Below are 16,961 nucleotides of genomic sequence, written 5' to 3' on the forward strand. Positions count from 1 at the left end.
TTTTTCATTTCCTTCTTTTAAACAGTGGAACTATAAACATAACTCTGTAGGACTGGTTTGTTTGAATTTACTGAAAACAGTTTATGATGGGTTATTAGGAGCACTGTCCCTCACAGCTTCACTGGTGGTTTTGAGGTACATCAAACTTGCACCTTTCACCTATTGTTCAAGATGACCGAGTAAGAATTTGAGAGACAGGAATTTAATTTCCTTGGTTCTTGTATTTTTTGATGTTTTTTAAATAGTTTGAATGCCAGGAGTGGGAGTCATTCATAACTTTAAAAATTTTTTTTGTACAAGGCTAGGAGTACATCTCATTAGGCAACTGATGATTGGCTGATTTGTGTTCCTAGTTACTGTAAAATAATAATAAAAATAGTTTTTAATAGTTTTGTGTGTATGTGTGAATTTCTGCTTGTATGTATGTGCACCACACTCATGCATCGTTCCTATAGAGAGTATTGGATCTCCTGGAACAGGAGTTACAATTATAAGCCAGCTCACCATATGGGATTTGGAAACTGAATCTGGATACTCTGCAGGAGAAGCCAGTGGTCTTAACCATTGGTCCATCTTTCCAGCCCCTTAAAGCAATTTTTGGTATGATGATTTCATGAGCTAGAAGCTTAGATTCTTCAAAATTACTTCAGGGTCCAGCAAGATGGCTCAGAGGGCAAGCTTATTGATTAGCCTTAGTTTGATCCTAGGGGCACACAAGGTGGAAAGAGAGAACTGACTTTGTAACATTTTGTTGTGTGTACCTCAAGTGCACACAGAGATATACTCTAAATAAATAAATAAGCAAGTAGGTAAAAATAGAGAAATAAATTCAGGCAAAAGTCTTTGAAATTGCAGTTCATAAAAACACCACTCCAAAGGTTGAAATGGAGTTGGGTTGTGGTTCAGTGGTCAAACTCTTTCTTGCCTGCCTCCTGCAAGGCTCTAGGTTTTACCCCTAGCACTGAGGGAAGCAAAAGAATATAAGAGCCAAATATATGATATGCGCAGGTATGCCGGCGCACCAACAAGCATGGTAGATTTACTCTAAATGTTATGCATGTCTTCACCTGAGGGTGTGCACAGGTTGTTGGTCGCATAAAGCACTCTCTTAAAAACTAAGAGCCTCCTAGGACATTATTAAAGTGATAGCAGCTGTAGCAGAATCTATGTTAGTGATTTTATTATGTCAGAAAGGCTACATGTATAATAATGCCTGGTCAGCTATTTTAATACCTATTTCATTTTGTATTGTTTTCATCTAGAAGCTGTGTCTTCATACAGAAGGTGAGGAGAAAAAATAATGAGCGAATAAAATGTGTAAAATTTGACTTAGGATGAGAAGGATTCCTAATGAGACATAGGGGCGAGAAGGGGATATGCCTTCATGGGTTTTTATGACATTTGTTTACAAGTCTTTCTGTTTCTTTGCAGGGTGGTCCTTGTCTTTTGGGGCACTTCTCAAGGTCTGTGATCGGATGCTGGGTGGCCCACTGCTCCAGAGATCTACACATGCACTCACTGTGACGGTAAGCAGCATCCTTCCATGGGGTCCCTCCATTTTGTGCCTGCCATCCATTTGAGAAGCAGGCCTGCATTCTGCAAAGCTCTGCAGTTGTTGTCCAATTATTTTTTAGGAAGAAGTTGCAGGTTTTTCTGCTGAAATTGAAGGAGGGAGGGAGGGAAGGATGGAAGGAAAGAGTATCAGAAACCTATTATGGCTTCCATGGTTACTTTTCACCTTTTATGACCCTCTGAGAGTTTTGGATCTTGGCTAAGCTAAAATAAACTACTCCAAGTGTCTCTGTGAGGAGACAGCACCTTCAAAAAATAAATTTTTCTTGACAGTGTCATGAGCTACATGACAGCTGCAACTTTTATTAGAATGGGACACAGGAATATAGCTTTTATTTGGATCCCATATGTGAATTCTCTGCTTCATTAGTTTGTGAATATGATTTGTAATTGTCTGCAGATTGACTTACTGCCTGACTTTGAAATTTTGTAGGAAGTCATACAGATTATTCTGCATATATTTAGTCACAGACAAGAATTTACCAAACAGCAGACAGTGGTGTGAATGCCAACTAATCACTTGAAATGCACATCCAAAATAACACTGATGCTGTGAAGTGTAGGTCTTATCTTGGAGTTAGGGGTGCACCTCAGTTCTAGAGCATTCGCTTCTCATGCATGAATCCCTGGGCTTCATCCCTAGCACTGTAGTAAAATAAATAAGTAAATGCATAGTTATCGCTTTTGATTTTAGAGTTTTGTTGTATTTATATATTTTATATGTTCAGCTTCATTTTAAATACGTTTTTAAGTAACTCTGATTCACTTCCAAAACCCCACAAAGCTTTCCTAATTTTAAACACAAACTGGGACACTTAGGGACCAATAAAGTGGCCCACTTTGTAAAGTACTTGCCTTGCAAACATAAGGACCTGAATTCAGAACCCATGTAAGAGCCTTGAGAGGCAGCTGTGTTTATAGCTCCACATGAGTTTGACCTCTTACGTCCATGTGTTCATCATACACAGATCCACATGTGTAGACCCCACAGACCCATGCACTAAATAGACCGTTGGAAATTTTTGCTATATCATTTTCAGAAGATAAAGCAGAACTAGTGAAAATGGGTTTAACTTTCACTAAAATGAGATCCATAATATTTCAGGCATTTTTGGATTTACTTTTCCGCTTTTATCAGTTGATGGGTGTCTTTTGTCTGCTCTGGAAAATGAGGTCCTAAACACTTGAATGAAAGTGTTTCTGTGGACATGCTTTGTTTCTTTGGTATATTTATTTCAGGGTAGATTCTCTGGACCGTATGGTAACTTCCAGATCTGTAATAGTGGAGAATTACTCTTCTTTTTTTTAGAGTGGTTGCTGTGTCCATCAATACTGGAAGCTTTAAATATTTTTTAAAATTTTATTATGTGTAGTGATGTTTTGCCTGCATGTATGTCTGTGTAACACGTGTGTCACTGGAGCCCAACAGAAGAAAACATTAGGTCCCCTGGAAATAGAGTTACAGATTGTGAGCTGCCATGTGGGTGCTGGGAATAGGATTGCTGAGCCATCTCTCCAATCCCCGCTATGGGAACTTTTGAACTGTATTTTGAGTAGTCAAAGCAAAGTTGGGAGAAGGGGAACCATTCTGCCTCAGTGTTTTGACTGGGTGTTGGATTGAGTATGTAGTGATTAGCATCCCTTGTTTATAGTCCTTTCTTGGGCCTCTTGTTCAAATAGTTGGGTGTGTTTGTGAGGTATATCCACTTACAGATGCCCCTATAAACATCATCAGGCAGGATGGGCCGAAGCAGTTGTTTTCTATAGTAGAAATGGAAAAACCTGCCTTAGACTAGGAAAGACCGAGAGAGACCAGGGGTTCATTGCTTTAGTCTGTATTTTATTAGTAAAAGGAAATGTGTGAGGCTGGCTACTTAACTAAAATATAGAGGTTTGTTTAGCTCTCAGTTTTGGAACCTTAAAGTCCAAATAGCATAGGTGTGGCTCTTGTAAGGGCCCCTGTAACTGTACTAAGCTCATGGTTATTACATCACACTGGTAAGAATTCATGCAAGAGGGATAACATCACAAGACCAGGAGACAGAGGAGGAGGGGCCAGCCACTACCACACTGCTCCCAGCATCTGAATCCTTGGGTCTACACTCAAACCATTTCATTCAGTCCATAGTAGTCAGCAAACATCTTCTAATGGTTTTATGTTTTGTGGGCCAGAGAATCTTTGCTGAAACCATTTGAACTTGCTGAATGCCAATCAGCTTGTGTATATAATATACTCTGGCGATTGGCTATGGGTTGCTAACTTTAAGCTAGAAGAATGCAATGGTTTCTTACCTATTTTAGCAATAGCCCTTTAAGTTGGAGCTAAAATCTTCACTCTTGGGGACAGGCTCCACAAGGCCCTCAGTAGGAATAACTTACAACAAAAAGGCTCTGCCTTCTGGTATCAGGACTAAGATTGAGGAACCCTGCTCACTGCTGCTGTTGCCTTTTTATTTTATTTTGCATTTCAGATATTATCAGTCTTGGGGCTGGGGAGATGGCTCTGATGGTAAAGTGCCTGTCAGGTAAGCATAAGGACCCCAATACCCAAGTAAATGTTGGGTGCAGTTGAATACTGACTATAGCAGTTTGAGTGTGTCCCCAAGGATTCAGATACTAGCAGCAGTGTGGTAGTGGACATTTAAGAGACAAGGCCTACCAAGGTCACAGGCTAGCCCCTTCCCACCCCCTCCTGTCTCCTGGTCTTGTGATGGTCTTGTGTGCTCACTTGAAAACCTTGTGCTGAGGCGGCGGGGGGCGGGGGGAGACTGGTAGATCCTAGAGGCCCACTGGCCAGCCAGTCTACCCCAAATGGCAACCTCCCGGTTCAGTGAGATACCCTGTGCAAAACATTAAGGCAGAGAATAATAGAGACTGACATCCATTCTGTATGTGTGGCTTCTGAATGTGCACGCATTTGCATCCCTATACCCTCATATGTGCCTACACACATAGTCCACTCAAAGTGGTATCAGTCTTGAACCAGGTATGGTGATGCATTCCCTTAACCTCAGGACTCAGGAAACTGAGGTGGGAAAATTGTGTATATAACAGCCTGGTGTACATAACAAGACCCTGTCTTTAAAATAATAAAATAAAAGCACAAAAATTTAATCAGTCCTTGGAGCGTGGAATTTAAACTGCTAAACACTTAATCACAAAATTTAGTGCCTGTACATGCAGGTATAGAGAAGAGGCTCTTCAGATGTTACGATGTGAATGCCCCAACATGTTCATGTGCTTGAACACTTGGTCCCCAGATAGTGGTACTTATGAGAGGTTGTGGCCACTTTAGGAAGTGAGGCTTAGGTAGAGGAGGTAGGTCACTGGGGCCAAGCCTCAATCAACAATTCTAGCTGAGCCTGGTTCCCAGACAGGCTTATGTCTGTCTGTTGGTATCTTCCAAGCCTCCTGATTTGCCAGTCGTGGGGGACAGGAATCTGTGTTTAGAAGAGAAGATTTTAAGAAAATCTTGCTGCTTGGCTTGTGCACATCCTCCACTAGTGGTGAAGTGGACTTCCTTAGCAGATGTCTGCTCTTACCAGGTAAACGTGTCCAAGAATGTTGCTTTCTGGGTCTGCCTCCTGCATGCCTTTTGTGTAACATTAGCATCTGTCATGGGTGTGTACATGGGGTCTAGTGGAAAATCTTGGGAGGGCAAATTTTAATTAACCTAATAAGGCAGCCAAGCACAATGCAACCCTTTTTGGCATGCCTTTTGGTGAGGGTAATCTTATGTGAAAAGCAGAGTTCTTTTTCTAACAGAAGACTCCCTTTCTCTCCTTTCTCAACCCTGTACTTAATCTTTGCTGGATTTTAATTATATTTTAATAAATATAAAACAGTTCATGTTTATAATAGAAAATGGAAAATACAAAAAGCACACAGAGATGTATGTAAATTCAACATAACTATCCCTAAAGCTAGTTATGAATGAAGAAGAGGGTGTAAACACACAAAACAAAACCAAATGTAGTACCATGCACACACCTCTTTTTTTTTTTTTTTTTTTTTTTTTTTTTTTGTTGATTGACTGATTGGTGGGGGTGATGGTGGGGTATGTAGGTGTGCATCCATGTCTGAGGGTGTGCTTGCCCATATAAGCAGGCTTGCGTAAAAGCCAGACGTACATGTCAGGTACTGCTTTCCCCGCTGAGCCACCTCTCCAACCCACACCTACTTTTTTTTCTGCACAGCACTAGCACAGTCATTTTCTTTTAAATATTGTTTTAATGACTGCATCTTGTTCCACTGTGTTATTTTTTTCCCAACCTTTTCCCATTTGCATATTTTCTACAATTGGGATCAAACTATAAACTGTATATTGGCCACATTTTTTATCTTATCTCCTTTCCTTCTCCCATTGTTACTCTGATGTACAAACAAAGAAGCATCTAATCTACAGTAGAACAGGAGAGACACAGAGAGAGGACCTCAAGGTTCATTATAGTAATCTGTTTTGTGTCCATAAGGAAATTCTAAAGGCCAGCTACCTATAATTAAGAGTTTTGTCTTAAAGTACTACTGATTAAGAGCTACTGAGATTAATACATCCGAGAAGAGTACTCTTATGAAAAGTCATTTAGTATCCATACATGCATGGAAAGCATTTGGATTCCCTGCCTGATGGAAGGGGTACTTTGAGACCATTTTCCATCCTCTGGTTGGCTGCCTTGAGTCCTTGTGGAAACAGGACCCTAAGTCTGCATCTCAGTAGATAGTTCCTTTGTACTGCACATTCTTCTAGCATAAAGAACAACGGGCTAATAGCAGGAACAAGACACTTTCTTACCTCCCTGAGAAAAACACAAGCAGTTTGTCATGGCCATAAAAGTTCTCTGCATCATGGGACTAACTGTGAAAGGAGATTTTTTTTTTTTTTTTTTTTTTTTGCTATATAATGACATATCACCCACACTAAATTGTGAGCGCCTTGCACATCTCCACTGCAGAACAAGGTTGCCCTCTGGTGGCAATTAATGAATTTGTTCTCTGTGTTCTTACAGCAGCACCATCTCTCTGGGTCTCTAGTTTCCATTTTTAAAGATACTGCGTAGCAATTTAGAGCTTGTTGATTTTGAGCAATCCTCTTGTTTCCCCAATATTAATAGCTGTTAAATACTGTTAAGCACACCTGAAAACTGGTAATTAAGTAAATCACTTAGCAGTCTGTGGATACTGAATCTTGACCTGTTTTGTGAAGGAACAGGAACTTCTGCAACCTTAAAGTCTTGAAAAGAAGACAGACAAACAAAAACAGTAGGTATAATGTTCTCTTAATTTCTTGAAATCTCTAACCCCAAATTACTATTTCTGTTGATACTTCTCTCTAGTGCAGGAGGGTCAGAAATGCCATCAACCTTAATGCCATTTTCTTTTTTCTTTTGTTTTGCAGGGCAGGAAAGGGGGGAGAGGGGATTGATATAGTTGTGAATTCATCTCCAAATGGAATTGGGTTTTTTGTTTGTTTGTTTGTTTGTTTTTAATTTCCTTTCCTGTACAATCCCAACTCCAAAGTCCTTATATCAACCACTTGAAGTTGTCTCTATTGAAAACTAGTTCAGGCAAGAAAATAAACTCAGATGAAACACTCTTGTCTTCCCCATTCTGATTGGGGATGGGTATAACTGTGAATGTAGTAAATGTTCTCTTTTATTTGTAACTAGGAGGGTTACAGAAAGTTTCCTGGAGCCTCTCAGAGCTCCAGGATGAAGTAGGTGCCATTCTACTAACTAGTCGAGTCTTAATTGAGAGCTGGGTTTCCACTTGTAAGTGGCCGGATACCAGATGGCCAGCATGGGTCTCTGCACTGCTGCGTTCTTTGCTGGGCTTTGTCAGCCTCGCCTTTCCTGTGTGATAATCACTGGTATGAACTGTTACTAGGAAACGGGGCCTGAGTCTACGTGATGACTGTGGTATGTTTTCGTTTCCTGACTCATTCATGTGGACCTTTGGGTAATTTTTAGCAACATTTTCAGAGTTGTCAGATAAGAATACTGGCTAACGTAAACGGAATACCTATCATATACCCTCTATCCCCAAGACTCAGAGAATATTGCAGAAGAAGAGATGCAAAAACTGTAAGTGCCAGTGGTTGGGGGACTACTGCAAAATAGTATCTTCTGGACATGACCATTGAACTCAAATTCACAATAGTTGCGAGATCAAGCCAATCACCATTCCAGCATGGGTAGGAGAGAGACTCACAAGGCCCCACCCATAGCTGAGGAGCTATTAACAGTTGATGGCTACTAGGTGAGAAAGAATCAGTTCTCTTTAAGGATAGGTTGCCTATGTGCCAATGGATGGTCCCATATCCATGCATAGATGGGTAGCACTAACTATATGAACTGTAGTATAAAAAGAGGACATGGGGCTGGACAATGACATACATGCAGGCAATATAACCTATGCATATATTTTAATTGAAGTAAAAAAAGAGGATATGGGGGTGGGACAGATAGCCCAGCAGTTAGGAGTACTTGTTGCTCTTGCAGAGGACCCAGATTCTGTTCCAAGCATCTAAATCGAGCTGCTCACAAGCCTATAAATGTAGTGCCAGAGGCTATGATGCTCTTTGCTGACCTCTTCAGGTACTGCATGCACCTGGCACACATACATATATGCAGGCAAAACACTCATACACCCAAAATAGAAATAAAAAGGGGAAGTGAGGTTGGGATTCTCTGGAGTTGGAGTTATAGGAAGTTGTGAGCTGCCTAGCATGGGTGCTAGCATAAGCAGTGCATACTCTTAACTACTGAAATATCTCTAGCCCCCTGTTTTCTATTTTTGAGTTGACTGTTCTTAAGAAGCTGTATTTCAGAACCTCCCTATTATCACCTTCCACAAGTGTATGTAGCTAGCCTGGAGAATAGTACTAAAACATACAGTCACTTGTTTTGGTAAAAGCCCATTTTTCAAATTTCTGTCATTCTAGTAACCCAATGTGACCTCTGCCCTCCTATTACCTTGTTGATATAAATGTCAGAGATTTGCAGCTATGTGAGGTAGAACCCCTGAGACTGTTATCATTAAGATAATGCTCAGGCCCCAGTGTTTTCCTATACATATTATTGCCCTGTCTAATATCTGTAAGTTATATTTTTGTTGGGTTACTCTGTGAATTTATAGCTATTTACTTAGTCTCTATTTCTTTCACACACACACACACACACCCAAGGCATTAAGTAGATCTCAGGTCAAATTTTTGTGGCAGTGCTTGCACAAATACATTACTACCACCTAAGGAAGATAAGCATTTTTTAAAAATATATTTTATTTTCATTGATTCTTTGACAGTTTCATACATGCATGCAATGTACTTTCTTCTCAGTAATTCATTCTTAACACACTGATGCAGCTGAGTCTGTTTCCATGGGATTCTTTCTGGCCCCCATGTTCCCTGCACTGCACCTCTTCACTTGGAGCCCTGACACGTCAAGGTGACGTGTGTAAGCAACTCAGTCCCACACCTGTTCACCATCTCTGGGGCTGCTTATACCCTGTAGGTAGAGTGACCTTTAGGTGTGTGGCGCAGACCCCTTTAAAGTTACTCAGGGGAAGGCACTGTGATGTATTATTTCTCCAGGACCACACCATCATTTTCCCAAGGAAGGCTTGACATTCTGCTCAGGTGTCTTTTGTGTGGGAAAATGATTAGTGCCTGACACAGCCACATCTGCCCATGTCCGGTCAGGGTTTCATTACCAAGCACATTCTTGAATTATGCATTGTAGTTTCACATCAGCTGATTGTGCACTCTCTTGACCCTAAATCTTGCTTCCTTAGTATGGTTTATATTTTAGTAAGTCCAGACCTTAAAATTTATGACAGCTTTACTCTTTTGGAGGAAAAAAAAAATCTTACCTGGGCTATGTGTCCACATGCATATGCGCCCATGTGCATGCACGCACAAACACACACACTCATTCACTCACACACTCTACTAGTTGCATTTCTGTTCTGTGGCAAGATACCCATCAGCTTAAGAGAGAAAGGGTTTGTTTGGCTTACAATTTCATGATACAGTCCACTGAGAAGTCAAGACAGGAACTTGAAGCAGCTAGTCCATAGGAAGAGCAATGAGGATTTGAATGTGAGCATGTGCTCAGCTTGCTTTTTCTTTATTCCTACACTCAGGATCTATCCCCACCTGTGCACCACTCAGTGGGCTGGGCTTTCCCTCATCAGGTAACACAATAAAGACACTTTCACACACATACCCATAGGCCAGCCTGATTTATGGTCCTTCATTGAGACTCTCCTCCCAAGCTACTCTAGATGGTGTCACATTGACAAATAAAAATCAACTGATATTATATATATATAATATCTATCTTGTATAATATGATGGTAATTGGTCAACCTATAATATGTATATGATGATGCAATATATAATAGTAAATGCAGTGTTTAGTATTGTTATCTGTATGTAACATATTTATATATAGCTACTTTCTTTCTGTGTGTGTACGTGTTTTGGTGGAAATCAACCAGGGCCATAGGTAGGCTAGGCCCCGAGCTACAGTGAAATTTTTATATAATTACAAAATACAATGTGGATCAGTCATTAATTTCCATTGTGTATAAAAGTATGAACATTATTTAAATATCATAGGGGTGTAGTTCAGTAGTAGAGCATTTGCCTAATAGATATAGGGCCCTGAGCCTATCCGTAGCACTCCCCCCAACGCACACACACACATTCAGAAGGTAAATACACACAGTGTATTCAAAACAGTATTTTTGGTGTTTTTCTAACAGAGGGTGGCTCCCACTTGATAGAGACGAAGACCTCATCGCCGCAAGGTGAGGCTAAGATGAGCATTACCAGCGACGAGGTGAATTTTCTGGTATATCGCTACCTCCAGGAATCAGGTAACCAGCTTGCTTTTCTGAAGGAAGTTCATTTTAAAAGTGCCTTGAGCAGATTGCATTGACCAACAATGCAAGCCATGCTATAAGATTATCAAAATAACCAAAGGACCCTCTTTGTAAGAGTATTAAGAGTGAAGGGGTGAGGGTGAGTAACTCCATTCCTGGATTGGAATGTTGGAGAAAGATCTTTGTTCTCATGACAGAGGAAATCAGATTGAAATTACTATCGAGCAGTTGAGCCAGTCATGGTGACAAATGTGCCTTCAGTCCTAGCACTTGGGAGACAGAGACCATGGATCTTTGTGAGTTCAAGGCCAGGCTGGTTGGCATTTTGAGTGAGACATTGTCAAAATGTTGCTTCATAATATATAGTTAAAAGACTAGACACATATGTCTCCTATTGACAAAATAGGCCATGTGGGTAGCAGCAGGTGTGATCAGAGAGCCTCATGTGGGACAGAATTCTATTGTCATGTCAATGTGATTTATGTTCTGATGATTTTAGTTCTTAAGCAAAATAATTTTTAATTCTTACAACTTCAAGATGTTTAAGACCTATGAATGCTGGGCGTTAGTGTCACACGCCTTTAATCCCAGCACTCGGCAGGCAGGTGTATTTCTGAGAGTTTGAGGCCAGCCTGGTCTACAAAGTGACTGCCAGGACAGGCTCCAAAGCAATACAGAGAAACTTTGTCTTGAAAAACAAGAAAAAGACTATGAAACAATACTAATGAAAAGCCATCCTAGTACCTACCCTTGCAGCCTATGTAACAAGCCACTTAAGTCCACTAGGGAACCCTCAATATTTATTTCCCTAGTGGAGACTGGGAGTATCTGACAAAGCTGGTGTTAAGTGTCTGTTTCTGAGGGCTTTGTGGCAGTCAGTTCCATGTCTCTCCTGACTTTGGTGGCCTTTTGGCAACCTTTGGCATCCTTTGGCTTAAAGCTACATCACCTTGGTCCTGAAGTATTTTCCTTTCGCAAAGAAAAAGGTTATATTGGTCTGGATCTGTGGGTCATGACTCCCAACAGCCCTTTCACAGGGGTCACCTAAGACCATCAGAAAACACTTATATTTACATTATAGTTCATAACAGTAGCAAAGTTATAGTTGTGAATTAGCAATGAATTAATTTTATGGTTGAGGGGGGTCACCACATCATGAAGAACAGCATTAAAGGGTCACAACGTTAGGAAGGTTGAGAACCACTGTTCTGGGGCCCCAACATACTTGTTTTACTACATTATACCTACAATGGACCTATTTTCAAATGGTCACACTCTTGAAATACACTGTATCTCTATCTTCCAGAGTTGCATGTGTAGTTCTATTAGTTAGATTTCTTTCATCAGGACCAAAAACCTCAAGCAAAGCAAATTAAAGGAGGAAATGGTTACTCTGGCTTTCAGAAGCCTTAGTCCATAGTTGCTTTGGTCCCATTGCTTTTGGGTCTGTGGTGTGGAAGAACATTATGGTGGGAGTATGTGGCATGGCAAAATGGTTTACCTCCTGGCAGCCAGGAGGCAAAGAGAGAAAGATGGGAAGGGGTAGGGGAGTTCCCAGTATTCCTAACACACCTAATGACTGAGTTCTGGTTTTGCCCCACTTCTTAAAGGCTCAATTACTACCCAGTTGTCCCGCTGGTTGTCACTCAACCCTTTAGCATAATGGGCCTTTGGGGGACATGTCACAGCTAAACCATAGTTAACTATAATTAAACCCATCTTAAGTTGAAAATGCATTTAAGGGCTGGAGAGATGGTCCAGTGGGTACAGTGATTGTTGTGCAAAGATTTGGATCCCTGTTCCATTCCCCACCACCCATGTAAAAGCCAAGTACCATTCCTCTCTTCTTCTGTGTTTCCTATTCTCCCTGCCTGCTCAATTAATTCAAAAGCTAAACTTCCATTCTGTAGCCTTTTGGTACACACAGTTCCATGTTCACATCTCCAGCCCACACCTCCATCCCTACTTTACTCTCACCTACCTCTGCTTCCCTTTTTCTGAAGGTTTTTCCCACTCCGCCTTCACGTTTGGGATCGAAAGCCACATTAGCCAGTCCAACATCAATGGGACACTAGTGCCACCGGCTGCCCTCATCTCCATTCTTCAGAAGGGACTGCAGTATGTGGAGGCGGAGATCAGCATCAATGAGGTATGTTCATTCCTGACAGCATGGCAGAGTTCCAGCCTCCCCCTAGCAGATCTCTGGAGAATGTATATGCTTCTAATGTATAGGTGAGGCGTGCATTCTAAGGTGCCTGGGGGGAAAGTGGAGGCTGCTGCACCATTTGCAAGCTTTGTGTGCCCCCTTGTGTGGGTTTGCAGAATCAGAAGGTGTTGGCTGATAACAAGCAATTCATTCTACTTACAGACTTTCATCTACTCTGGCCCAGCACTTTCCATGAGCAGACATACTCTCTTTCTGATTTCCCAGGACAGATTTGCCAAACAGGCCCCTTATTGGTTACTTATGGAGAGTCTATATTTTGTGTGAAACTCACAGGGGGGCATAACCAAAGGGAAAATTGGAAAGCAGTTTCTCATAACACTCTACCTGACTCTCCTGCTCTTACATTCTTTCTCTATCCCCCTCCTTCTTTGATGTTCCCTGACTGAGCCTTGAAACAAATGATACAGACCTGCCATTTATGGACACATCTTGCCTAGCAGGTTGGTGCTATAAAGCATGTAGGGTTCACAGCTGAATAGCAATCCATTCTCAGCAGCTTTCATAGTATTTTCCAGTCCTCTGAAAGATAGCCTATAGGAATATGCTTCCAGCTCAGTTCCTGCTTGGTTTGTGTCTTGCATCTTAAAGACCAGCAATAGAGTCTTAGTAACTAGTCTTGGTGGGAAATAGACAGCAGTGGCAATAACCTATATTATTTTGGTTCTTAGAACCTTCCAGACCAGCGACCTATAGAGAGTTAGCTCACCTCTAGCAGGTATTTTTTTTTTAATAGTCTTTGGCTTCTGGGGCAGCTTTAGCTATGCATGCAGGATACCTCTGTTCATACGTTGTTTTGTTTTTTAACTTACAAAAGAGCAAGTTTTCCTTACTACTTTTTCATACATACTTCAGTTAGCCCATTCCAACACATGCCACCTTCTTCCCTAAACCTGATCCTACCCTTAGAAATGTCTTGCCCAGACTTTGTTGCTGTATTCTCTTTTAACTTTAAAAATTGTCCTTCAGAACACAAAAGTAATGTCTAATTTCTATTTCTCTTATCTTTCAAGAGACTTTTGTTTGTCTAGGGGTAGCTAATCTTTGTCACATGTTTCCAGGCATTTAAAAAAAAAACTCCAACCATGTATTTTAAGTGTGGCAGTATTTTTATTATGTTGGCAGTGACCTCTTTTTTAATGCATTAATTAGTTTTTATTTTACGTGTATATGTGTTTAGCTTGTATCCATGTCTATACACCATTGGGTTTCTGACACCTGCAACTGCCAGTAAAGGGCATGGGGTTGCATGAAATTGGCATTATAAGTGCCTGTGAGCCACCATGCGGTGCTGGGAACTGAACCTCGGTCATCTTGAAGAGCAGCTAGTGTTCTCAACCACTTACACATCTCTGCAGCTGCATGGCCATGGTTTGTTACCCAATAACTTTTTGCTGTGGCTCTCTATGAAAGAAGAAAGTAACATGGAAGGTTCAATACTGGTCAGTCTGGGCCACTCATGGCCAGAATCCAGGGCCAGGTGACTAATGGGTGACATTGTACCACGTTGCATTATTTTTCTTACTTTTCACGTTGTATTATAATTTAAATGAAACAAACAAACAGAAAACTGCCCTGGGGCAGTATGCTGTTTAGATAGTAGTCAACTGAAACTTGTACCTCTCTGTTTCTGAGATAATTGAAGTTCAGAGAATATGGGAACATGGTTTTTCATCCTGCAGGCAGCCTGGAGGTATGTGGAGATTCATGATTCAAATATCTGGCCTGTTTCCTGAGGGAAGAACTTCTGTGTGTTTAAGTATGTGTGGAAATGTTTGTGTGATAGATAGGAACTAGATAAAGGACAGTAAATCGCATGCATTAGGATCAAGTGAACCTGTTGGCTGGTGAATTATGGTGATATTTCACCTCTACGATGTCGAGCACATCCAGTGCTCATTAATTCACATGGACCAGGAGTCCTAGTCTGAATGGTGCAGTTGTCTTTAAATGGACTCATTCCTCCTCCATTGTTCATGGTGGCTATTGTAGAGATGCCCACTCTGATGGTAGCTTCAGGGTTTTCTACCAGTTTCTGCACTATGCCTTTGTGGCCCAGGGTTGCCATCAATCTCAGCACTACACCTTTGTGACTCAGGGTTGCCATCAGTCTCAATGGTTCATCTTTGTGGCTGTGATGCTCAGAGGAGGGATTTTTAGTGCATTTGAGGATGGTGAGCAGCATGACCTGCCTCTACCCACTGGACAGTGTGATACAAAGTCATGATCCCAGTGTTAATGACTGAAAATGACTCCCCAACATGGAGATTTATCCTACAAGGAGGCAGTCTCACCCCTGCTGATTGAAGAATCACTACATTGATGGTAGCAGCTTTTGTCATAGAATAAAAGGAAACCTGTTAAGGTGTCCTTAATGCCAAAATTCAGCTTGACAACTATCAAATCTCCACTAAGGATGATATTCGCTGCTATCGCTCCATGAATGGTCCTCCTCATCCACTTCCCTGACTCTCTTTGCCCTTGAACCCTGTCCTACCACAAAAATCTTTTACACCTTATTCCTCATCCATGCCAACTTCTCTGATCCATAGTAGCTGATGGGTAACTGTTGTCTTGCTTTCCTAGGATGGCACGGTATTTGATGGGCGTCCCATTGAGTCCCTATCGTTGATTGATGCTGTAATGCCCGATGTGGTACAGACAAGACAGCAAGCCTTTCGGGAAAAGCTCGCTCAGCAGCAAGCCAATGCAGCGGCTGCAGCGGCGGCGGCCGCCGCAGCTACAGCCACAACCACAGCAGCTACAACACCAGCAGCTGCTGCTCAGCAAAATCCACCAAAGAATGGAGAAGCCACCGTGAATGGGGAAGAGAATGGAGCCCATGCAATAAGTAAGTGGAGAGCTCTTTGGTCCTCAAGAGACATGGTGTTATTTTTCCTCTTGAATCTATGTAGGAAAATTTAAATTGCTGCCCACTGTCAATCTGTTAAATTGCTTTCCTTTCTGCTCTTTGCTTCCTATCTGTCTACAAGATCTCCATCTTCTGCAAGGTCATTCAAATCCCTTGGTTTTAGAAAGTTTTGTTCCTCTATATTTGTCCACATTACAAGGGGAGCTTCTATAAGTAAGTCATCCAACATAAAAGTATATCATTCAATTCCAGCATCCCTCTCCCCCCACCAGTGTCCCATGCTAAGGGATAAACTGTTATAGTCAGCAAGTTGAGGTGATTTCAAGGGCAGCAGACTCAGACATGGAACATTATATTGCTTGGTTTTTGCAAGCCCTCAGTAGTTTAATCCCCTAGTGGGTTCCTGTCCAAGAGTATTTCTAGAGTTAGAACAGGAAAAATGACAGAGCAGAAGTGAACACATATCTATGCACACTGGCAGCTCACACACGCAAAGGGTTTGTTCTGTGTGTTCCCACAGCTCTGATGGCTATTCATGCTACTTCCCGAAGGCTTACCCCTTCTGCCACAGTATACCTTGGACCTGGCGGACCTGGGGTGCCAACCCTGGAATTTGCAGTCTGCTCTTTTCTTACTACTGCAAGGTAGCTTCTGCAAGTAGTGCTAACAGGTTATGGTCAGAGGACAACATTCAAGAGTTGGTTCTCTTTCTTCGACAAGGATTTGGGGTTTTGAATTCAGGTTATCAGTCCTCCAGGACTAGTACTCTGGCTGAGCTGAATCATTGGTCTCCTTAAATGATTCTCTTGAGAGTGGCAGTTTGAGTTAGCTTTGTATTCCTGTAATGTGACGTATCTGAGGCAGCTAGTTTAGAAGGAGAAAAGACTTATGTCAGCTCACAGACGATGAGGTGCAAACACAAGATGGACAGACATCATGGGAGAAGTCAAAGCAGAACAGCTAACAGTGACTTTCCACTAGATACCACCTGCTATTGTGTCCACATGTGGACCCCAAGCTTCTAGCACGTGAACACTTTGGGAACAAATGTACAGTATACCATTTCAAAACAGAAACACAAAATGTGCACCAAACTGTAGAAATGCTGACTTTTGTAGTCAATAGTTGTATCTGGACTTTGGTACACAAAAACAAAGTATCTTTAAAAATCGCCTAAGGATGCAATTTCTTAATGGGTTGGTGACCCATGTATGTTTTTGTGTTTGCTTGGCAGATAATCACTCAAAACCAATGGAAATAGATGGGGACGTTGAGATTCCACCAAGCAAAGCAACAGTTCTTCGAGGCCATGAGTCTGAGGTGTTCATTTGTGCCTGGAATCCTGTTAGTGACCTGCTTGCTTCTGGGTAAGAATTTGGGACAGGAATGCACCTGGATCTGGAGGAT

General features: G+C 41.6%; 1 protein-coding gene across 15 annotated transcripts in view; it reads left to right on the top strand.

The window, feature by feature from the left end:
• The window catches only part of LOC127218261 (F-box-like/WD repeat-containing protein TBL1X), a 153,866-nt gene that overhangs the window by 122,381 nt on the left and 14,524 nt on the right, over positions 1-16,961 (top strand). For 7 of the 15 annotated variants that reach the window (XM_051179280.1, XM_051179283.1, XM_051179281.1 and 4 more), the window contains 8 exons: positions 1,432-1,526; positions 4,044-4,097; positions 4,980-5,117; positions 6,776-6,831; positions 10,339-10,452; positions 12,462-12,607; positions 15,269-15,533; positions 16,789-16,921. In XM_051179280.1, the coding sequence (XP_051035237.1) occupies positions 5,101-5,117; positions 6,776-6,831; positions 10,339-10,452; positions 12,462-12,607; positions 15,269-15,533; positions 16,789-16,921 (731 nt within the window). In that variant the 5' untranslated portion in view covers positions 1,432-1,526; positions 4,044-4,097; positions 4,980-5,100. Of the gene's footprint in view, positions 1-1,431; positions 1,527-4,043; positions 4,098-4,945; positions 5,118-6,775; positions 6,836-10,338; positions 10,453-12,461; positions 12,608-15,268; positions 15,534-16,788; positions 16,922-16,961 lie in introns of all 15 variants that reach the window. The other 8 variants (XM_051179288.1, XM_051179289.1, XM_051179293.1 and 5 more) reach the window with 6 other exon arrangements.

Source organism: Phodopus roborovskii, unplaced genomic scaffold (assembly GCF_943737965.1).
Source record: "Phodopus roborovskii unplaced genomic scaffold, PHOROB, whole genome shotgun sequence".
Taxonomy (NCBI): Eukaryota; Metazoa; Chordata; class Mammalia; order Rodentia; family Cricetidae; genus Phodopus; species Phodopus roborovskii.